Here is a 23,562-nt window from a genome sequence, read left to right on the forward strand (position 1 = left end):
AATCAGTGTCCCCTGGGCTATTTGGGACAAGTTTGGAGACAATGGAAATGAACAAAAAGTAGGGACAGGAGGTGATTGATGATGATGATGATGACTTGCTATGTGCCAGGCACTGTACTAAGCACTTTGGAAATATTATCTCATTTGATCCTCACAATAACCCTAAAAGGTAGGTGTTATTGTTATATTCATTTCACAAACAAGACAATAGAAAACACTTGGTAAACCTTTAAGGGCCATATATATTTGAGTCATAATTATGGTGGCGCAGTAGACAGAGAGGCAGCTGCAGAGTCTGTAAGTCTCACCTCTGACACATGCTGGGCAGCCAGGTGGTGCACTGGACAGAGCATCCAGCAGAGAGTCAAGAGGAACTGAGTTTAAATACACATCAGATACTTACTAGCTATGTGATCCTGGAAAAAAAAATCACTATATGCCTCAGTTTCCTCAAATGTGAAATGTGGATAATAATAGCACCCCTCCCAGGGTTGTGGTGAGGATCAAATGAGATAATAATCGCAAAGCATATAATATAGTGTCAGGCACATAGCAAGTGCAATATACATGTTAGCTATCATTATTATTAGTTGTGTGACTAGGCAAGTCACTTAACCTCTCAGTGCCCAAGGCAACTCTTTAGAAGCATGAGGTCCACACCAGTCTGACCTGCTCCACTTTGGTGAAGTAAGTTCCCATCCATACTGAGAGTCTCCCACACCAATGCAATTACAGATCCGGACCCCTCCCCCAAAATGTCATTGTTATTGGAAGCAATGTGAATGGAGGCAAAGCCAAGATGGTGAAAGAGCTGGAAGCAGTAGAGGTGAACTGCTCTCCATAAAGCTCCAAACAGAGCTAAAAACCAATGACCAGACCAAACACTGATGGGAAAAGCTGGAAGCACTGGGGCACAATGGAGACAGCCCTGAGTGGAATCAGAGGACCTGGGTTCAAATTCTAATCATGTCATGTGCTACCTAGTGACCTTGGGCAACTCATTTATCCTCCCAATGTCTCAGTTCCTCATCTCACCTCTGATATTACGTGCATGATTTTGGGTGAGCCCCTTCCCTTCCACCTCAGTTTCCTCCTCTGTAAAATTTGGCAGTTGGACTAGATGACGTAGAAGTCTTTGATCATCAGTTCACTCTCCTTCTCCTAAACCATTAGCTATATCCCTCAGCTTCAGCTTGTGTAAGGAAGAACCCCAGTCTTCCCCCAGAAAAGGACACAGGAACAGTGAGAGAAGAGAACAACGAAATTGGATGCATTCTAGAGGACCCTTCCTCAGTTCACACACACACACCACACATACACACACACACACACACACACACACACACACAATGCTTGTCTATAAGTGTGCCTACAAACACACTTTGGAGGAAAGCCTGCATGAACACTTGGCCACAAGATGTGTTAGCAGAGTGACATGATTAGTCTAATAATCCTGGAGCATTGTAGTTTGAGAGGATCAAAGGGCTCATACAAGATCATAGTTCTTGTACAAAAAGGGACTTTAAAGGCCATCTGGACCAACCTCACATTTGACAAATGAGCGAACTGAGGCCCAGGAAGTTTAAGTGACTTACCCAACGTCATACAACTAGTAAGAGTCAAAGTCAAGATTTAGATACAGTTCCTCTGACTCCAATTCAGCATTATTTCCACTCAATCTTCCCATTTTCCAGATGAGGAAATTCAAGGTGTGACTAAATGCTGAACAGGTTGCCTTAGAATTTAGTGAATCTCCCTTCCTCTCCCCCTCAACAGAAATTCTTTAAGTTAAGGTTGGATGCCATAGAAAAAGATCAAATTCAAATCTGGATTGACTCAGTGGCTGCTGAGGTCTCTTCGACCTGGGAGACTGCTCCTTCTCTATCTCCTTTGCTGGCTCTGCATCCAGGTCATTCCCACCAATAGTGGGGGAGGGGAGAAGGTTCTGCTCTGGGAAATCCTCTTTTCCTTCTAGATAATCTCTCTTGGTCACCAGTTCCTATGAGTTCAATGGTCATCTCTATGCAAATCCTTGCCAGATCTACAAATTCAGTTCTGATCTCTCTCCTGAGCTCCATGTCACCAACTGTCTTCGGTCCCACAGTCATCTCAAACTCAACATGTCCCAAACTGAACTCATTCCCTTTCCTCCAAATCCAGGCTTCCCCATTACTGTCAAGGGCACCTCCATTCTCCTATTCACCAAGGCTCACAACCTCAGTATCATCCTCACTTCTTACCCTCATTCTTCCTCCACATCCAATCTGTTGTCAAATCTTTTCATTTCTATACTCATGATATCTTTCACATTTATAACCTTCTCTGACAGTGTCTCCACCTGGTGTAGACTCTTACCATCTCACACCTGGGTCTGTCTGCCTCAAGTCTCTCCCCACTCTAGCCCGTCTTCCATTCAGCCACCAAAGTGATTTTCCTAAAACAAAGGCCTGACCATGTTACCCCTCCTACTCAATAAATCCAGATGCTCTGTTGCCTCGAGGATCAAATATAAAATCCTCTGTTTGACATTGAAAGATCTTCACAACCTAGTCCCTTCCCACCTTTCCAGTCTTCTCACATCTTACTCCCCTCTAAACTCTTGGTGATCCAGCTACACTGATTTGCGTGGTGTTCCTCAAACACAACACTCCACCTCCCATCTTTGTACCTTTGCACTGGCTGTGTCCCCTGCTTGAAATGCTCTCCCTCTTCCCCTACACCTACTGGCTTCCTTCAAGACTCAGTTCAAATCCCATCTTCTGTAGGAGGCTTTTCCTGGTCCACCCAACTGCTCATGCCTTCCCCTCTGAGATTTCCCCCCATTTACACTAGGTAAAACTTGTACGCTCTGCTTTATTTGTAGGTTGTCGCTCTTCTTAGACTGTGAGCTCCTTGAGAGCAAGTTTAGGAGCAAGCTTTGGCCTTTCTTCGGATCGCTGGCTGCCAGCTCTAGTAAGCCTTTAATAAATGTTTGTTGACCAGCACACAGTTAGGAGTTGTGGGGTTCATAGGTTCCCAGCCCCAGGTTACAAATGAACAAAGGGAGAGTCAGGACTGGTACCATGGAGAGAGCACTGGGCTTGGAAATTAAATTCTCATATCAGATCCTTGCTAGCTGGCTGTGTGAACTTGAGCAAACCAGTCCATTTCTCTGAATCTCATTTTCCCTATCTGTGGTATCTCCCACCTGTTGTTTTCCTGTGAGGCACGTGTCAGGCTTGTTGCAAACACTTCAGCAGCTCCATATCTCAGTTGTAAATATGATTAATAAGATTATTATTAACATTAATAATTAATCATTCCAAGATTGTTGTGAAGATAAAATAAGCTAATGACTACTAAAATGCTCTGGAAACTTTGAAGTTCTATATGAATGTTGGCTGTGATTTTTGCTGATTGCTATCTGGCATTGTATATGGAGTTGGAATTAGAAGAATCGGTTTCTAATTCTACTTCTTACACTGGGTGAACTTGGATGATCTCTCGCATTTCCAGGTCCACAGCTGATCCTGTGCAGGCTCGATATCTAATTCCAGATGTCCCAGGCCACAGTTGCCTCCTCCCTACCTGCTTGTAGTGCATGTGGCCCCTGGGTATCTTGAAGACATTCACTGATGCCTTGTCTTACGTTGGTGCTTAATGACTTTATGGATGTAAACTTTGTCTTTCTCTCCAGCCCTAGCTCCTTAAGAGCAGAAAATGTTTTCCCCCTCTCACTCCGTTGTGTCTCTCCAGAGTGCCTGGCACAGAGCTGGCCACACACAGCACATTCCAAGTCTGCTTCTCCTCCTCCCCGTGTCTCACCTGTGATGGTATAAAGGCCTGTGACGGCCAGGAGGATAAAGATAGCCAGATACAGGTCAAGCCCCAAAGCCAACTTAATGAATATGGCTCCTGAGAAGATGTCAGCCTGAAAAAGAGAAAGGGCCATTGCAGTCAATGGGTACACAGTAGAACTAATGTTACTTTAGCTTCATCCTAACACCTAACTTTGCCATCTAAATTGATGGAGCCACCATTTTCCCAGGTACCCAGGCTCACCACCTCAGAATTCCCCTGGGATCTTCCTTCCCATTGTCCTCCAATCTGTTGTCAAGTTTTGTTGACTCCCCCTCCACATCATCTCTCCCATCCTCACTCTGTTCACACTGCCTCCACCTGAGGACTTTCCTGGTGGTCCATAGTGTCTCACCCGACACCCCAAGTAATCACCTCATATTTATTTTATCTCTATTTTGTCTGAGAGACAGTGTTGCATAGCAGCAAGGAAGACCTGGGTTTGAGTCCTGCCTCTGACATCTTGACTGTGTGACCTTGGGTATTAAATCTCTTATCTTCCCAGAATTCTGGCCAATTCTCTTCTATTATAAGTTAGCAGAGGAGGCACTGACTTGCATTAGTAAAGAGCTGCCTTCTCCAGGAGTTCTCTAGGTCAATGAAATCATTGATCCATGCCATATTCTTGTCCTTATACTTAGGAACAAATTGGAGTATACAAGTTGCACACCCCAGCAGAAGGTAAACGTCCTGAGGACAGGAACTGTTTCATTGTGTCATTTTGTCCTTCACACCTAGCACATAGTAGGTCCTTCATAAATACTTGTTAATAAGATGGATCACATTCCTGAGGTCCAGCTGTTGCCAGGAATCACTCAAGAACATCTGTGGGACTGAGATTATTGATTATAGTAACCCTAAGGTTTCAGGTTATTTCTTCTCTACCCCCAAAAAAATCAACAATGCAACCACCTCCTTCTTAGCTAATATGTCAGATATACTTTCGCAAAATTGTCATCTGCCAGAGCTTTAAACCACCTTGAATCATCTAGCCAAATTTTTTTCCTGATACTGCCTGAAGGCAAAAGGATGACTCTTTACATGCTAGAGAGTCATCTGGGGAAATATTCTTTCCTCTACTAAGCTGCCCTGTGAGCCCACAGCCCCCCAGACAAGCCAGTGCCCGGGATGGGGCCGCTTCCTGTTTGTGCCTCCTTTCCTTTGACACAAGGCTTTGTGAGGTCTTAATAGGTAACTGACATCTTCCCTCTTTCCAGGCCCACAAGCAGGGGAGTATGGGTTACCTAAGAAGCTATAACAGGGGCAGAGGTAGCAGAATCAGACTGACCAATAGGGATAAAGAGTGCCCCACAGAGGGAAAACCCAGCAGAAAGCAGAAGCCACTTGGCATTGATCAGATTGAACTCAATCAAGGCAAAATGTAAAAGGGCTAGTGAGCAGCCCCATTGCAAACTCTTCCTCTTCAATGGATGGTTATTCCTCAATACTTAACATCCCTGATCTGTGTGGGAGCCAATCTGAGGCACTGGTTCACCCTAACCTTCATTTCACCTTGAAATTTATTATCCAGTGCCCCCAGTGCACTATTGTTCATCTTTGCCTCCCCAGGGCTGAACATGAGGTCCCACACGAAGTAGATGTTTGTTGACTCTACATGGAGTCAATGAAATGTCCCCATTCACTGCAGTGACCTGGAAAGGCAAGAGATCCCATCTTCCCTCTTCCACCCTTGCATTGGAAGGGTCATCCTTCCAGACTCTGCCCCCAAAGTTCAGTGACCCCAGTGTTTTATAGCATAACATAAACACACACCCCTAGAATTTCCCATAAATCAATCTAAATTCAGGAGTAATTATGGGGGTGTGTTGGGCAATGGAATGTCATTAATTGCCTTTGTTGCTGATTTCCAAGATTAGTCAATAAATGGGAAATCAATTTAAAACCAAAACAGAGCTACTCCTAAAGGTTCAGGCTGGCTTGTTGCCAAGTTGTTCTCGGTTTTTGTTTTATGAGGGCTGCGTATCTCCATCTGAGCAATCCCATTCATTTTTTTTCCTGGGGTCTAATCACCAGCAGGTACCTCCCAGCTCTTCTAAAGAATCATACAGGAAGTGGGAGCTTCAGAGACAAGCTGTGTTTTCAAAAGACTATCTTCTGCTGATAGAGTCAGTAATCAGTTCTAAGAAGTACCTCTCCCTCCCGTGACTTAGGGAACCAGGGACAAAATATTCTTCCTTCCATGACTCACTCTGTGCTCCAAAGACAGCACCTGACCTTGGACTTCCCAGTATTAGAGCTACACGGAAGGCAGAGAGTGGGGTTGGGAAACCATTACGCTAAGAATTAGAAAGGAATTAAAAAGTCCAGTCCAGCCTCCTGGCTTTGTATATTGGTTTTTCAACCCCTTCCTTCTTCATTTTAATAGGAGAAGAAACTGAGGCCTGAGGCAGGGAAGGGGACCTGTCCAAAGTCACACAGAGAGAAAGTGGCAGAGCCAGAGTTCAAGCACAGAGCTTCTGACTCTATATGCAAAAGTCTTTCCACTATATTGTTACCATCACCACCATCACTGCCCCCTCCCCGCACGTAGACTGAGATTCTCCCTAAGAATTCTAAGCCAAGATATGTCGCAATGCCCTGAGGGAGTTGGTCATTCCAGAAAGGAGAGTGTTCCCCAAGTCTTTTAACCTCTGACTATCTTCCACCTGTTTCTTCACTAAGTGATTTCTTAATTCAATGAGAAATTTGCAACATGTTGACAGGAGGTTTATGCATATCACAGAACTACAGCATCTCATAATTAAAAGAAGACTTGGAGGCCATCCAGTTCAACCAACCAACATCCAACCCACCCAATCCAAACAAAACCTCCATCTACAACATCCTTGGCAAGTGGTCAACTAGCATTTATGTGAAGGTCTCCATTTGGGACAGCTCAGTCCCACTACCCCAACCCTTCACACTGAGGCAGTCCACTTCTCTTTTGGACAAATCTGTTAAAAAACTTTTCCTTACACCAAGATGAGGCCTACCTCAACAATGCTCCCCTAATTGCCCTTGATTCTGCCCTTTGAGACTAAATAGACCTAGTCCAATTCCTCTTTCCCCATGGTAGCCCTTCAAATACTTTAACACAGCTGTTGTATTCCAATCCAAACCACCTTTTCTTCTCTTCTTCAAGATAAACATTCCTAGTTCTTTCAACCAATCATGAAACATGATTTCTTCCCATGACACAGTAGAATCATAGCATCTCAGGGTTGAAAGAGTAATCTGGAAGGATCTAGTTTGATATCCTGCCGAAATCTATCCAGTCATTCATCCTCCTCCTGAACAGCTCTAGTGACCAAGAATTCCAAAAGAAACCTCATGCCGAACAGCTCCAGTTTTTAAAATTCTTTCTTCCATAGGATGCCATCTTCTTCCAACTTTTCTCTGGTCCTAATACTTCCTTCTTCCCATCTAAAGCCACACTGGATTAGTCTGCTTCCTTAAAAACCCACAAAGGGGAAGGTACTTTCGAGTTCTCCATGCCCTAATTTCCACATCTGAAAAAATGTGATCACAGAATCACAGAAAGAAACCTAGGAAGCCATCTATCCCAATATCTGCCTTAAAGAGAAATCCCTTCTCCACCATCCCCACAAGTGTCCATCTGGTATCTGATTGAAGACTGCCAGTGACAGGAAGCTCACTACCCCTCCAAGGTAGTTTATTGCACTTTGGGATATCTCAGAACGTTAGTAAGTCTTTTCTAATATCAAGCCTAAATTTGTCTCTTTGAAACTTTTTCCAACATACCCAGTTCTGTCCTTCAAGATCAGATAGTACAAGCCTAATCTTTCTTCTGTATGAAAGTCTTTCAAATGCTTTAAAATAGCTAGTGTGTCTGAGTCTCTCCAGGCATGATGTTGAGATCCTTCACTCTCCCAGTCACCCTCCTGTGGACCATCTCTAGTCCATCAATGTCCTTATTGAAATATGTCATCCAGAATTGAACATAGTACTCCAGATATGTTATGCTGAGGGTACAATACACAATGAGTATAAGTATCACTTCCCTAGTCCTCTCTGCCTCTCTTAATAAAACCTACAATCACATTAGTTTTTTTGGCAGCCATATCACTATTAACTTACATTGCACTTGTGGTCCACTCATATACCCAAACGTTTTTCAGATAAACTGCCATCCAGTCATAACTCTCCTATTTTGCACTTATGAAGTTGAGTTGTGGAATCGGAAACTGTAGTTCCTATAGTCATCTCTGTAGCCCAGGCAGGGGATGAATATACAGCTTAAGAAAAAGTCAAAGCTCACATACATGACCTGAGGACTCAAAGTGGTCACTAGAATCACTGTAAAATTTTGTAGTGGTTGTTATTGCTGATAACAATTGCAACAAGCATCAATAGTGTCATTTGGGCATCACATGCAATTGATAAAATTATAGGCTTAATCATCATTGACCTGTGCCCCCAGCTTCATGGAAAGAACCAGTTGGTGTGGACACTCCTTGGGAAAGCTGTGACAGCTCAAGGATTCAGTCAATAAGCATTTATTAAGCATGTTCTATGTGCCAAGGACTGGGCTGAGTCTATCATTCATGCCATACTTCTCAAGGGCAAACAAAGCAATATTTTTAAGAATGGACCAGATCTCACATCAAGGCTGCAAGGAATGAAGAGATTTGTCTTCAGGCATAAAAGATCTATAGTGGCATTGCTGACCATCTTTGGTGTGCTGCACACACAGACTCCCTGGACAGCCACAGCCAGGGGACAATGTGCTAGAGTGGACGGAGGGCCAGATCTGGAATCAAGAAGACCTGCATTCCAATCCTGCCTCAGACACTTACTAGTTGTGTGACCCTAGATAAGTAAATTCTCATGTCTGCACCTCAGTCCCTTCATCTGTAAAGAGGTGATAATGATCATATCATAGGGTTACTGTGAGCAGCTAGGTGATACAGTGGGTAAAGTGCTGGGGTCAGGAAGATTCATCTTCCTGAGTTCAAATCTGGCCTCATATCTAGTCATGTGACACTGGGCCATTCCCTTAACCCTGTTTGCCTCAGTCTCTTCATCTGTAAAATGATCTGGAGAAGGAAATGACAAATCATTCCAGTATTCTTGCCAAGAAAACCCCAAATGGGGACATGAAGAGTCAGATACAACTGAAACCACTGAACAGCAGTAGGGTTAAGGTGAGACTTCGGAGTCGGGATGGTATTTTATAAACCTCAGAAAGCTATGTAAATGTCTTTTGTTATTATCTGGGTCTTCTGGCTGTCATCCCTTCCTTTCACCAGTCAACCAAGTCTCCAACTCTCTCGCTAGGTAGACACTGTCTGAAATGTCACCTCTTCCAATAAGTCTTCCCAAGACCACAGATTCAGAGTTGGAGAGTTAGAAGAGACCTCAGTAACTGTCAGGTCTGACCCACCCATGAAAAAAGAAAAGAAGAAAAAGGTATCAGAGAAAACATCTTAGCTTGCTCACTTTTCACCTCAGTAGCATACACTACCTTGACACCCCTGCCCCTAAAAAACACTCAGCCTTTCCCTGGGGATGATGTAAATACTTTACTTTCTTCTGACAGAAAAAATGGGAAGACATAACCTCAGAGCCAGCATAAGACAGAACGGACTTCCTAATGAGGTAGTGAGCTCTCCGTTGTCGAAAATGTTTCAAAAACAACATCCATTCAAAGAGGATGCTATAAAGGAGACTGTTTTTCCGATATGGGTTGTCAGATGCCTTCCAAACTCTTATAGAATCTCAGGGGCTCACCAGGGACCTTGGAATCCTTCTAGTCCAAGCCAGGTCTGAACAAAAAGAAATCCCCTCTACAACTTCCCTGACAAGTGGTCATCCAGCTTGCCCTGGAAATCCTCCCAAGACCTCCAGAGGCAGCCCAGACAGGTTATCTGAAGCTTCCCTTCTCACCAAGCCTAAATCTGCCTCCCCAACTCTGACTTGTTGCTTCTACCTCTGCCCTCAGGGGGGCAAGCATAAAAAGCTTAATCCCCCTTCAATCTAACAGTCCTTCAAAACTTAAGAGGCAACTCTCCGATACCCATTCTGAGTCTTCTCTTCTCCAGTCTGAATATACCCAGTTCCCCTCAATGATTCTCATATGGCAGGAGGTCAAGTCTTCCATCATCTCAGCTGCACTCCTCTGGACCCTCTCCTGCTTCTCCACATTTTGCCTAAAACATGTCTCTCAGAACTGAACCCAGCACTCCAGATGAGATCTAAGCAAGGCAGAGGGCAGCAGGACTATTATCCCTGCTTCATGTCCAAAACTATTTCTCTCTTAATGCAGCCTCTGAAATGCTGAGAACCTAAAAACTCATCAAAATTCCCCTTTGGAGACATCAGCCTTTTCTTTCTGGGCCAACTCCCAAGCTCCTCTGTGCAGTACCTTGCTGCTCTTTTGCCTCTCTCTATGTCTGTCTTTATCCAAACTCTCTCCCCTCTCCTCTCTTCTCTCCCCTTCCTCTTTCTCTCTCTGTCTCTCTTTCTCTCCTCTTTCCTCCTCCTTCTTTCTCTTCTCCTTTTTCTCTTTCTCTCTTTCCTTCTCTCCCCTCTTTCCTCCCTCCCTCCTTCCTTTCTCTCCTTTTGTCTATTGAAACAGTTTACACTGGGACCATTATTTAAATTTTCCCCATCTATACAACAAGGTTTTCATCTCCCCTACAGTGTCTAAAACCCTGTGTTTCTGAATTCCTGCACTCTCTCTCTGTCTCAGAATCCTTTGCATCTGGAGCACTGATATTGCTCTGGAGTCACAGAGCCATAGAATTCAGAACTGACTCACCCTCCCATCTCTAAAGAGGTGGGGGACTATCGGTATAAAATAGGGCATACAGTGTCAAGCACTCTTGATAAGCTGGTTGGTTTTCTTCATGCACGTTCTCTTTATTTTTTATCCTTTTTTACAAGGAATGGTTCTCTGGGTGGAAGAAGTAAAGTATTGTGAAAGAACACTAGCAATAAAAATGAGATTTTTAAAATAATTTAAAGACAGAAAGGGGTCCCAAAGATCGAGTTCAATTGTTTCATCTTACAGAGAGGGGAAACTGAGGCCCGTGGAAGGGGAGAAGAGAACTCTGGTCCTGTCAATGAACTTTTAAGCTCTGGACAGTAGTTGGGGAAGGCCTGCTTTTGTGAGTGGCATTCAGGTGAATGGGAAGATTCCTGGACCTTCTGATGGACGTCAAGGTCAAGCCATGGGGATTGGGTGAAGAAAGTGAGGGTGGCTAGTTTGGAAAGAACACACAAGTGGGGGAGGATGTGGGGAGATGGTAGGTCCCTTCAAGCATTTGAAGCCCTGTCTTGTGGAAGACAAACTAGCTTTGTTCTACTTGAAGCCAGAGAGCCAAACCAACATCAATGAGGGGAGAAGACAAAAAGACCACTATAGGCTGGATGTCTGGGATAGGGTGGACCACTAGGGGGTACCATAATGGGCCAAAAGTCAGGAAGACTCATCTCCCTGAGGTCAAATCCAACCTCAGACACTTCTTAGTGTGTGACCCTGGGCAAGTCCCTTAACCCTGTTTGCCTCAGTTTCCTCATCTGTAAAATAAGATGGAGGGGGAAATGGCAAACCACTCCAGCATTTCTGCAATACTCATCTCCATGTGACCCAAATGGGCCACAGAGAGTCAGACAAGACTGAAAAATGACTGGAAAAAAAAAAACAGAATAGGCTTCCCAGCAATAAGAATTGTCTAACAGTGTCTGTACTCAACATACATAATCTATGTCAAACTGCTTACCACTTTAGGAAGAAAGGAGAAAAATTTGGAACTCAAAGTCCTGTAAAAATGAATGCTTTACATATAACTGGCAAAAAATGAACTGCTATTTATATATTTTTAAAAGTGGCTGCTCTAAGAGGTAGCAAGGGCTGGGTGACCAGCTGTCAGAGGTACGATAGAGGGCATTGTTGTTGAGGTACAGGTTGGACTCGATGCCACTGAGGGTCTTCCCACATTGAGGCTGGCCCCATTAGCATCCCAGTCTGTGTCAAACTCACAGAACAAACCCATGTGCATCCAGAGAGCCTCTGCCAGCATCCAAGCCTGGGCTATCCCTATAGGTGGTTGGGGAGCTCCTAGGTGAGGCTAGTTTAATCAGTAACTAGACGCAGGGGATTAGGGGAGGGAGGTGAGAAAGGCCAGTGCTTTTAAGTTAATTTATATTATTATTCCAAGCATGGCTCAGAGGGCAAAGACTGGTCTGCCATGGCAACTGTGACTCACAGCCTCTCCTCACCAGCTGAACTGTGGACTTGGTGGCTCCAGAGAAGGACTGAGACCAGCCCCTCCTACAATATGCTTATTACACACAAATCAGCAAGCAGATCCAACCACAGCCATTCACATGCTACCTTGTAGAAGGTCCCCACTGGAAGGGATCTCAGAGCCCATCAAATCCAACCCTTTCATTTTGCAGGAAACTGAAACCCAGAGAGAGGAAGTGACTTGGCTAAGGCCACACAGGTAAGCAAAGAAACCTGAACTCTCATCTTCTGAGTCCAGGTCTAGTGTCTCTCCTTTCTTTCTCTATTTATTTCCCTATTTCCATACATACATGTTGTTTCTCCCATTAGGCTGTAATTACTGGAGATCAGGGAGGGTTTTTCGTTCCTTTTGTATCCTCAGTACTTAGCACAGTGTCTGAAGCATATTAGGACCTTAATAAATGTTTATTAGCTGTTAACTGGTGACTGACTGAATGATGTATGATCCTATGATGAGTGTACATATTAGATACTTGGCAAATATTTCTTTAATTGAATTCAATTAGATAAGATTGGATTGGATTGAATTGAACTTGAGAGGAGAAATAGAAGAAGCAGGTGAAGAAGAAGGGATTGTGTGAAGATTTCAGTCTTTATCCCCAAGAGAAAAACCTCTCAACTATTTTCACAGCCTCACACCCACCCCACCCACCCCACCCCCACCGCAAGGTTGTTGCTTGTTTCATCATCCTAGATCAGTGACAAGGGGCAGAGAACTGCAAGAACCTGGATTCAAATCCTGTCTCCCTTATTTACTGGTTGGCTGGTTTCAAGCAAGCCAGCTCACTTGCTCTGGGCTTCCACTTTCTCATCGGAAAAATAAGAGATTTGAAATAGATAACTTCCAAAGGTCCTCTGAACTCTGAGACTGGGAGGGGTTGGTTTCTGCATTGCTGGAGAAAACTCTCCCACCTATAAAAACACAGATCTATTTAAATTCTAAAGAACAGATTCTACAATCATGTATTTGTGAAAATCCTTTCGGTTTCCATTTATGTTTTCAGCCTATACTATTCCAAGGAGATAACGAATGAATGAATGAATGGTAAATTCTGTCTCTTGACTCATCTCCATGTGAGACAGAATTTTATTCCTTTCTCTTGCTGAGTCCAAGTTCATGGCGTTCAACAAATTCCTTCTTTTCCCTTCCCTACAGGAGAGGTAACAGCATGTTATAGTAGGAGTCAGGACACCTGAGTTGGAGGCCTAGATCTCTCACTTGTCTCTGAGGAACTGAAGCTCACGGCCACTTGAAGGAATGGATTTAGCTATGTGACCATGGATAAATCACAACACCTGGACCACAGTTTTCTCAATAGTAACACAGGCACAATAATTCTTGCATTAAAGGGTTGTCATGGAGAAAGCACTTTGTAAATTTCACTGTGTTCAAGAAATGGAAATTATTAAGGAAGGGGAATGGGAAGGAGGGGAAGGAAAGTAAGGGTAGTAGAGGAAGAAATATCACAATATTATGGTATCATAGACAATCCCAGGACTGCCCCAGGTCGAAAGAACTCTGTGGGTCTGTACTCCTAAATTGTATAGTTCATGAGCCCCCACCAGTGTGTTTACTTTAATTCTCATCAGCCAGGGGATACAATTAGCTTAAAGCAAAGATATTCACTGAAATGGTATAGTTAGGGGAGAGGAACTCACCGAGATCTTGGTAAAAATGTAAAGCAACAAAGAAAGGACTGACAGATAGATTTGTATGCGCTTCCCACCAAATCTCTTCCTCAGGTATTCTGGCATTGTCACCACCTGTAATATATGCAACATATAAGATCAATACTAGACAGGTCACATAGAATTCCAAAAGACAGAAAAATCTGCATGTTGAAGATGGCATCAATCTATAATTCTGAGTTCCCAGGCCCTTGTTTAGTCATGGTTGGGACAGACTCAGTTCTGACTTGACTGAGGATTCCCAGTAGTCTGCTTGCATATAAATAATAAAGAAGATATATCATATGTAAATAATAGAGAAGCATGCTTCTTTAGGTATATATGTGTGTGTGTGTGTGTGTGTGTGTGTGTGTATATTCTCACAATCACATAATAACCACTTCCAGCTTCTGTGGAAGGAACAGAAGATGAGAGAAAGACTTCAAATGAACAAGCAAAGAAAGGAAATTGTGGTCTGAAGGGGATTTTACTAGTGACAAAGGCCAGAGATTGAATTTGGAAGAACTGAAGATGAAGCCAAAGGAGAACCGCCTATGTGAAAAGAAATGAAGGGATCAATGTGAAGGAGGAAGAGGATTAAGGAAAAAAAAGATCCTGAAGACCAGAACACAAGGAAAGGGGAAACCACTTGGTGACACAAGTACAACCAGTAAGTGAAACAAAAAGGTGAAGCAACTAAGCATTTGGTAAGAGAAGAGGAAGGACAATGGTCAAATTTTTGAAAGGAAAGTTGTATCAGCCATCTCAGGCGCATTTATATTCACGCTTTCAAGAACATACCCAGAATCTCTCAGACACAGGCAAAAATTCCATAACCAACGCTTAAGTGCACACTCACACAGATTGACAAAATTGGAGGTAAGCACCTCCACATTCACACACATTCACATTTGTAGGCACACTGTCCCACACAATTCCACATATACTCACAAACATTAAACTGTTGCATGCATTTACAAGCATACTTGTGGGCAGACCACTTCTCTCATACACACAGACTTTCTCACTAATTTGTAGTTTCCCCCACACTGAGACAAGATGAACACTTGTCAGGTGTGATGCAGAAAAAATTCTCATCCAGGGAGAAGTTGGACTGTATTGGTTCTGGGTCTTTTCTATCAATGGAATCCTGTGATTCTAGACTTTGGGAATATAAATAAATACCTTGGGAAATAAATACCTTGGGAACTCAGGGCCAAAGACCGGAAGCTAAGCTTTCACTACCGCCTCATTGAGAAAAGTCAGTTGTGTTTCCCAGGATTTTATCAGCCACATTCAACACTTTCAAATAGATTATCAAGTTATACAGTACAAATACTCACCCCAGCCCTGATGTAGATTGGTACAAACACCCAGCCCAGGACAACCACAATCACTAGGGCCTAAAATCAGAAGGAGTCCTTTAGAAAACAACACAATTTGTCTCCCATCCTGGCCTATGCGTTATCTACAAATTCAGTGACCCAAGAGGGTTTTAACTAAGATGGTTCAACAGATGACCCAGAGATGTCTTTTGACATCCAGTACATTATAATTAAGCTTTTCCTTCCCTTTGTCCTTAAAGAAGCTTAGGGATAGAACTTCTGGCTAGAATTTATTCAATGGCCCCAGTAGGGACAGGACTTGGTGGACAATGGGAAAGAATTCAGAAGGTTCCACATTCTCAGGAGAAACTCAAGGCTAGCAATATCTTTCCACCATTCTCTGACCTCCAGATGAGGCTACATCCTTGCCTTTCAAAGATAATCTAATGAAAATGTTTAATGAGAAAAGTGCCATATCCCTGACAAGAACTGATAAGGTGGGTTTGTGGGGTCAAAAAGAAGATAGAAGGAGCAATGATATCACTGCAGATTTGCTATATATCACAGATCAAGTCATTTCTTCTCTGTACCTTAATTTCCTCCTCTGTAAAATGAAGAGCTTCTTCTAAACAAGTTCCCTTCCCAACTCTGACATTCTTGATTCTAAGGCCCCTCCCAGCCCTGACATTCTCTGTTCTAGGGCCCCTCCTAGCTCTGACATTGAGGTTCTAAGGGTCTCTCAGCTCCAACATTTTCTATTCTCTATCTAGAGCTATTCCCCCTAACTCCAACATTCCATGTCTTTTACTCACATTCCATTCAAAGCCTCCTGTGGCAATGCCTGCTGCCGCTCCAGTCCCAGCCAACCCGACAAAGTGGCCACTGCCAATATTACTGGCAAAGAGAGAGGCACCAATCTGGAAGGAAAAGATAAATCAAGTCATAATCCCTCATGCTGGACTCTCAGAGATCATCTCATGAAAGATTCATTCACTGGAGCTCTGGTCACCATCAGGAGCCATGAAAGAGAGCAAGGACCCGGCTAAGTCAGAGTTTGGTTTGGTGCTATATCCTAACTTGGATGGGGAGAACTCACAGACAAAGCTGATGAGAGTTGTGGGATCTCCCAGGGCTGGGAAAAGGGAAGGGGAGAAGAGCCAGACAGAAGATGATCTATCAGAACAGCCTCTGCAGTGAGGCTACAGCAGAAGTCCCCAAGGACCTCACGGTGTAGTGGGTAAGAGAAGATGCATGTGTGTGAGAAATAAGGAACAGAATGAAGCTGTAGTGGTTTAAGTGATAAATTGCATCGTTCATGGAGAGACCAAGAACATCAAGTTCTAGGTTCTCCTCTGCCACCACTTCATCTTGGGACCTTAGGTTCCCCAATCTGAGCCTCATCTGTCTCTTCTGAAAAATCAGGGAGTTGGATGACATGGTCTCTAAGGAGTATTGTGATATCCACACATGGGAGCTCCCTGACTTCCCACACCATGTAATTCACTCCTGTTATCTTCCTGCCAAATGTACCAGCACCACACACTCTCCCACCTTCCCACTGAAAACCATCATCAAATCAATATAGCCAGGACCCCTCAAGTGGTGCATCAGTCAATAAATATTTATTAAGCACCTACCATGTGCCAGGCATTGTGCGAGAACTAAGAAGAGGGGAAGGGCTTCCTGTAAAGAAATTTTAGCTGGGACTTGAAGGAATCTGGGGGAATCCAGTAGTTGGAGATGAGGAGGATGAGCACTGCAGCCATAGGGGCAGTCAGAGCCAAGAAAAGGAAGGTGTGGTTTGTAGAGGAGCCAGGAGGTCAGTGTCACTGGATCAAAGAGTATGTGTTGGGAAGTTAGAAGACAGGGAAGGTATAAGAGTGTTAGGTAATGAAGAGCTTTGAATGCCAAGGAGAGGATTTTTTTTTTTATTTAATTCTGGAGATAATAGGGAACTACTGGAATTTATCAGGTGGGGTAGGGAGGGGGAAGGAGTTACATGTCCAAACCTCTGCTTTAGGAAAATATCTTTGGTGGCTGAACGGAGGATGGGTTGGAAGGAGGAGAGACTTGAGGAAGACAGACTATCCCTTCTCCCCCAAACCCCTCAACCCTACCACAGCTATTACAACAGTTCAAGCATGGGACTTGCTTGAGAGAAGCTGCAAAGGTGAAATTGTCAGACCTTGATAAAAAATCTGATACGGCAGAGAGTGTGAGAGATATTGAAGAATCTAGAATGAATCCTAGGCTTCCAGACTGAGAAATTGGGAGGAGGATGTTGCCCTGTCAGTAACAAGAAAGGTAGGAGGAGAAGATTTAGGGGAAAGATGAGGAATTTGTTTTAGGACATGTTGAGTTCCAGATATCTCCTGGACATCCAGTTCAAAATGTCTGAAAGGCAATTGGAAATGTAAAATTGGAAGTCAGTAAAGGGGTTGGAGCAGGAAGGGTAGATTTGGGAATCATCAGTATAGGCATGATAACTCAATCCATGATGAGATCACCAAGAGAAGCAGTGTAAAGGAAGAAGAGAAGAGGTCCCAAGACAGAACCCTAGGGGTCATCCATATTTAGTGAGTATGACCTAGATCCATCAAAGGAGACAGAGAAAAGTCAGAGAGGAGGGAGGAGAACCAGGAGAAAGTGGTGTCCTGAAAACCCAAAGAAATTAGTTTCAAGAAAAGGGTGATGAACAGTATTAAAGGGTGAAAAGAGGTCAAGAAGAATGAGGATTCAGAAAAGGGCCATTGAGCTTGGCAGCTAAGATATCATTGTTCACTTTGCAGAGAGCAGTTTCAATGGAATTCAAATAATGGTCTCATTACTTGAATTGGTACTGTGTATTTCCATTGGGCTGGAACCAATTACCACGAGTCTTACTATTGTTCCTAGAAGCGGCGAGACCAAGAGACTCTCTGGCTCCATTTACCATCCCAGTAACTCCCAGACCAAAACTTCCTCTCCAGACAACGCTCTTCAACATATGTACAAGCTATCTACCATTCTTTTAGTCTCCCGAGTTTAACTTTTGCATTACCCTCACTTTCCCTCACTCTACATATACAATTATTGCCAAATCTTGCCACTTCTGTGCCCGTGAAATCTCTCAAGGGCAGTTGGATGGTGCAGTGCATAGAGAGCTGGGCCTGGAGTCAGGAAGACATCTTTCTGATTTCATATTCAAGCTGTGTGACCCTGGACAAGTCACTTCACCCTGTTTGCCTCAATTTCCTCATCTGTCAAATGAGCTGGAGAAGGAAAAGGCAACTCACTTCAGCTTCTTTGTCAAGAAAATGGAGTCATGGAAAGTCAAACACATCTGAAACGACTCAACAAAAAAATTATCTCTGAAATTCAACCTCTTTTCTCTACTCACATAGCTACCACCTTTAGTTCAGGTCATTATGAAGATTACTACAACAGCCTCCTAAATGGTCTCCCAATCTCAAGTCTCTCCCTAGTCTATCCTTCCCAATTTTCCTTAAGCATAGATCTGACTATGTTCCTCTCCAATCAGATCAAAAATAGCTCATCTATTTGGAGTTCAGAGTTCTTCATGACCTGATCCCAACCTCCCTCTCCAGCCTCACTGGACATCATTTCCTTGCTCATACCCACTATGCAGCCAAAATGGTCTCCTCTCTGTCCCATATGCACAATACTCAATCTCCTACTCCACACCTTTGTATTGGCTATGCCCCCTCCCTGGAATGCACTCCCTCCTCACCTCCACCTCATAGAATCTCTCTCTTCCTTCAAGACTCTGCTCAAGCACTAGTTTCTTTGTGAAACATTTCCTGATCCCCACAGCTGCTGGAATCTTCTCTCCCAACTACCTTGTCATTAACTGCTTTCTGTATACTTGGAATGACTCTCTTTAAAGCTATTCTGAAGCTAGTTCCATCTGCCCTGCTTGTTGGCCCTGTTAGATCCTTGTGAGTAGGGCTTGTTTCATTTATTTAGTCTTTATTTGTTGTCACGTGCCTGGCACATAGTAGGTGCTCAATAAATGCCTGATGATTGCTCATTACTCAGCTGTCATTCTTCTAGTCAGGACTGGTCCCTGCAGAGGCCATACTTCACAGGGCTTTTCTTATCAGTACTGCACCTATCTCTGGTTTTTGTCTTCCCAGTATCACCTTTACCTCCAGATGAATTATTAATCCTAATGCTAGATTATTAAGGGTGCAATTACCAGCAATGATTAACTGTCCCTAGTTAATCCCTACTTCTCATGATTCTCTCTCCCTCATCTTTGGCTCTAGGGTCCAATGGGTACCACGGACTCTAACCAGGAGTGATAGGAAAAGTCCTCAAGGATTTCCTTTCTCCCAGCTGTGCACTACGACAGCTCTGGATCTGCCCAGGGCTCGCTCAGCCAGATTCATAGGATGGTGGTTCTCTCTGGCCTCTCATATGATGTCACAGAAAGAGCTCAGAGCGGGAGCGAGAAGACTTGATTTTGAATTCTAGCTTAGCCCTGTGCTGGCTTGTATCTGTTCTTTGTGTGTTTTGAACATATCTAAATGTTTGCAAATTGTATTTCACCCTCTCCCAATTAAAATGGAGTGTAGGAACTATTTCTTCTTTGTTGTTGCCCCCTCAGCACCAAGGACAGTGCCTGGAACCTATGAGACACTAAATAAATACACATGGATTGGTTGATTGCTTACCTGTATGCCCTTAGGTAACTTATTTCTTCCCTCTAGGTCTGTTTCCTTTTCTGTAAAATAAGGGAGCTGCCTTTAAGGATCTCTGAACTCCTTTCCAGCTCCCATATCTTGTGATTCTGTGGTAGTTTCTGTCAGTTTTCTTATAAGAAGTAATGGAGAGATCACAGGAAACCTGGGTTCAAATCCTGCCTTGGGCAATTCCTAGCCATGTGACTGGAAGCAAGTCACATTACCTACTGAAGCCTCAGTGTCCTCATCCTTAGAATGGGGTTAACAATGCTCTCACTCCTTATGTCACTGGATGATTGGGAGGAAAGGGCTTTGGCAGCCTTAGAGCCTGGCTTTAAAGAAGGGATTTCTTTTCTAAATGTACCTCTCTTCCTTACTTTGCAGAGATGGGGGACTACGGGCGTGGAACACTGAATATATTATCAGACTAAGCTGATGAATTTGGTTAGTTTCAATGAATTGCTTTATTTCTTTTTTCTCTTTCATTATGTATTAAAAGGAATATCTCTCTGGGTTGGAGAGGCAGGGGATATATATTTAATACATATCTTATGTATACTTAATATATTAAAACTTCAAGCTGGGCCTGGAGGCAGAAAATGTTAGTTCAAATCCAGCCTCAGACACTTACTATGTGACCCTGGACAAGTCATCTCTGTATGTCTCAGTTTCCTTATCTGTTAATGATAATATAGTAATAACAGCCCCTACCTCCCATAGTTGTCATGAAGATCAAATGAGATAATATATGTAGAAAGCATTTAGCACACAATAGGGACTAAATAAGTGCTTTCATTTTTCCCTCTTTCCTTAAATCTTTAATAAATTAAAACTGTCCTAAGATATTGGGTACACTGTATATTTGGAAATGAAAGTGATTAAAAACAAAAACTATCAAAAATTTTAATTAAAAACAAAATGGCAAACCTTAATGTGCTGTAGGGATGAGAGGTTTTGCTAGCTAGCATTATTATGAATTTCTCAGGCTCTGAACCCTGGAGTCAGCCTTGATTCTTCCCTCTTCCTTTCCTCCCTCCAAGCCCTGGAGACCTTTCCTTCACTATGGCCTTCATATTCATCCCTGTTCATTCCTACTCCTACCCTCCCCCCAAATCAGCCAGCCATTCCTATTTGCCTAGCTTGTTTCAATTGCCTCTGAAATGAACCTCCTTGCCTCCCTGCCTCTTCCCCTCCAATCCATCCTGAAGTGACCAAATTTCAGAGTTGGAAGGAACCTTAGAGGCACCTAATCCAACCCATACCTGAAGCCGAATTTGAACTCAGGGACATGAGTCTTCCTGACTCTAAGCCCAGCATGTTTATCCAGTGTACCACCTGCTAGCCCCTCAATATCTCCCTATTGCTCCTCAGCGTGGTGGAAATCAGTGCTGAATTAGAAGCCAGGATACCAGGATTCTAAGATTTGCTGTCCCCACCATTTGTCTCTGAGGATAGATCTCTTCCTCTCTCTGAGCCTGTTATCTTTTCTGTAAAATACAAGTGTCCGTAAGCTTCAGAGCTAGAAGAAACCTTAGATGGCACTTATTCCAACCCCCTCATTTTATCCATGAAGAAACTGAGGCAGGGAGAGGTTAAGTGAATTATCCAAGGTCCCACAGTAAGAAGTAAGTAGAAGAGACGGAATTTGAACCATATGATCTAGCAGAACTATTGCTATACCATAGAATCTCTAAAAATCGTCCATCCCTTCCATCCTATGGTTTGAGGTGGCAGAAAGGATAGGAGATGTCACTGGAACTCCCATACAACCGTATGCTACTTAACTAGAAACTTTTCCCTTACAACCAGTTATTTAAAGACACCTGTTTATGTCTGGGATATGGCATGAAGGTCTTGGGGAACCTAGGGGCTCTCCTCCCTTGGCTTCCAGCCTTGAGTGCCCAGAATTCAATAAGTCCTTTCTTAAGTATCATGGCTTTAGGACCCCTAACCCCCATATCAATTATATAAACCCTTCAGGACCCTGGCTAGCAACACATCCTCAACTTCGGTTTTTAGCTTAGACAATTAGAACTTCACTGGGTTTTGGTGAACCCTCCTGAAGTATTCAGATTTTAAAGACTCATAGGTATAAATCTGCAAAGGTCCTCATCTAGTTCAACTTCCTCATTTCCTGGGGGAGGACATTGAAGCCCAGGGAGATTTTACCTACAAGAATGCAGAGGTAGTAAATGACTAAAGTAGGGCAGCAAGGGCAGTGGTTCTGAGGCTCACAAAGTCACCTCCCACCCTGAATTTCCATGATTCTGGGATTCTAACTTCCTGATCACAAGACCTGGCTGCTGCCTGTTGTTGGATAGCTAGCCTTTGAAGGTCAAATCAAGCACCATCCAAGATTTGGGCATCTAGAATGCCTTCCATGGTCCCTGGTAGTAAAGAATGACCTCTGTCTCCATTTTATCAGCTGTAAAATGGGGATAGTATAGTATCTACATTGAAGGGTTGTTGTGAGGGTCAAATGAGGTATTTGTAAAACATAGTAGGCACTTAATAATTGCTAACTGAGTGATTGACTGAATGTAAACCTGAGAATAGAAACTTTTGTGTCCTTTGTATCCAAATAATAATAATAAATAATTATTAGTATAGATTTGCAAAGTACTTTACAAATACCTTCTCATGCATATTAGATACTTATCATATTGGGTAGAAATAAATTTGAATAGTTCTGAAAAACAATTCATTTGTGATCTTAAGCAAGTCATTCAAGAACATGGGTTCGGTGGACATGAATTCAAATCCTGCTTCCTTGTGTGAGCTTGAACAAATCATTTGACCTCTTTGGACCTCAGTTTATCCTTCTTTCAAGTGAGGGGCGTGGACCAATAGTTCTTTTGAGCTCTAAATCTGTGGTGCTATGATCCTGGAATCGTTAGGGCAGATGGGTGGCACAGTGGATAGAATGCCAGGCCTGGAGTCAGGAAGACCTGTGCTTAAATTCAGCCTCAGACACTTACTAACTGTGTGACCCTGGACAAGTCACTTCATCCTATTTGCCTCAATTTCCTTATCTGTAAAATGAGCTGGAGAAGGAAATGGCAAACTGCTCCAGTATCTCTGTCAAAAAAAAAACCTAAACGAGATCATGAAGAGTCAGACACGACTGAACCAACTAAACCACAAAAACATGATCCAGCAACCTCTCAGGATCCACTTTGAACATTAGGTGAAAACATCAATGGAAAAGGGCTGAAGAATTTTCAGAGTGGGGCATGAAACCCTGAGATGATTCTTGTTAAAGCATGAAGCTTCCTACAGACCATCCCTTTCTAGAAGACCCTGATTTTTCTGGAAGAAACAGGGCTGATTTCAGAGTATTGTTTTCCTTTGTTAACATACTATTTAATGCCATGGTGCCCAGAGTTACCAGGTAATGCCAAATGATTCCTGGTCCCTTTTGCTAGTGCCACTTGAGGAGTGGGATCCTGAAACTTCAGCAGTAGTGGGACCAGGGTGGGGCTGAAGTAATGGGTGTGAGGATTGGGGGAAAGAATGGGTTCCCTCTACCCTGGTTCTCTCCACTTTCCTATATGGATCCAGTCCAGAAAGGAACTTTAAAGACTATCTTGCCCAATCCTTTCATTTTTTAAATGGAAACTGAGGTGCAGAGGGGCCAAAGGACTTATCCAGGTGGTATCAGAGGTGGCATTTGGATTCACATCCTCCAACTCTAGACTGAACCCTCTTTCCACTGGACCATAAGAAATGGGCAGCTGTGGTAGCCCCTCCTGAGGAAGCTCTCCTTGACCCATAG

At 43.4% G+C, this 23,562-nt stretch overlaps 1 protein-coding gene across 1 annotated transcript in view; it reads right to left on the reverse strand.

Annotated features, from left to right (window-relative positions):
• The window catches only part of SLC5A1 (solute carrier family 5 member 1), a 63,566-nt gene that overhangs the window by 24,144 nt on the left and 15,860 nt on the right, over positions 1-23,562 (reverse strand). The window contains exons 3-6 of the mRNA XM_072599847.1: positions 15,915-16,019; positions 15,121-15,180; positions 13,769-13,873; positions 3,805-3,910 (exon numbers count right to left, since the gene is read on the reverse strand). Coding sequence (XP_072455948.1) covers positions 3,805-3,910; positions 13,769-13,873; positions 15,121-15,180; positions 15,915-16,019 — 376 coding nt within the window. The remainder of the gene's footprint in view (positions 1-3,804; positions 3,911-13,768; positions 13,874-15,120; positions 15,181-15,914; positions 16,020-23,562) is intronic.

Source organism: Notamacropus eugenii, chromosome 4 (genome assembly GCF_028372415.1).
Source record: "Notamacropus eugenii isolate mMacEug1 chromosome 4, mMacEug1.pri_v2, whole genome shotgun sequence".
NCBI lineage: Eukaryota > Metazoa > Chordata > Mammalia > Diprotodontia > Macropodidae > Notamacropus > Notamacropus eugenii.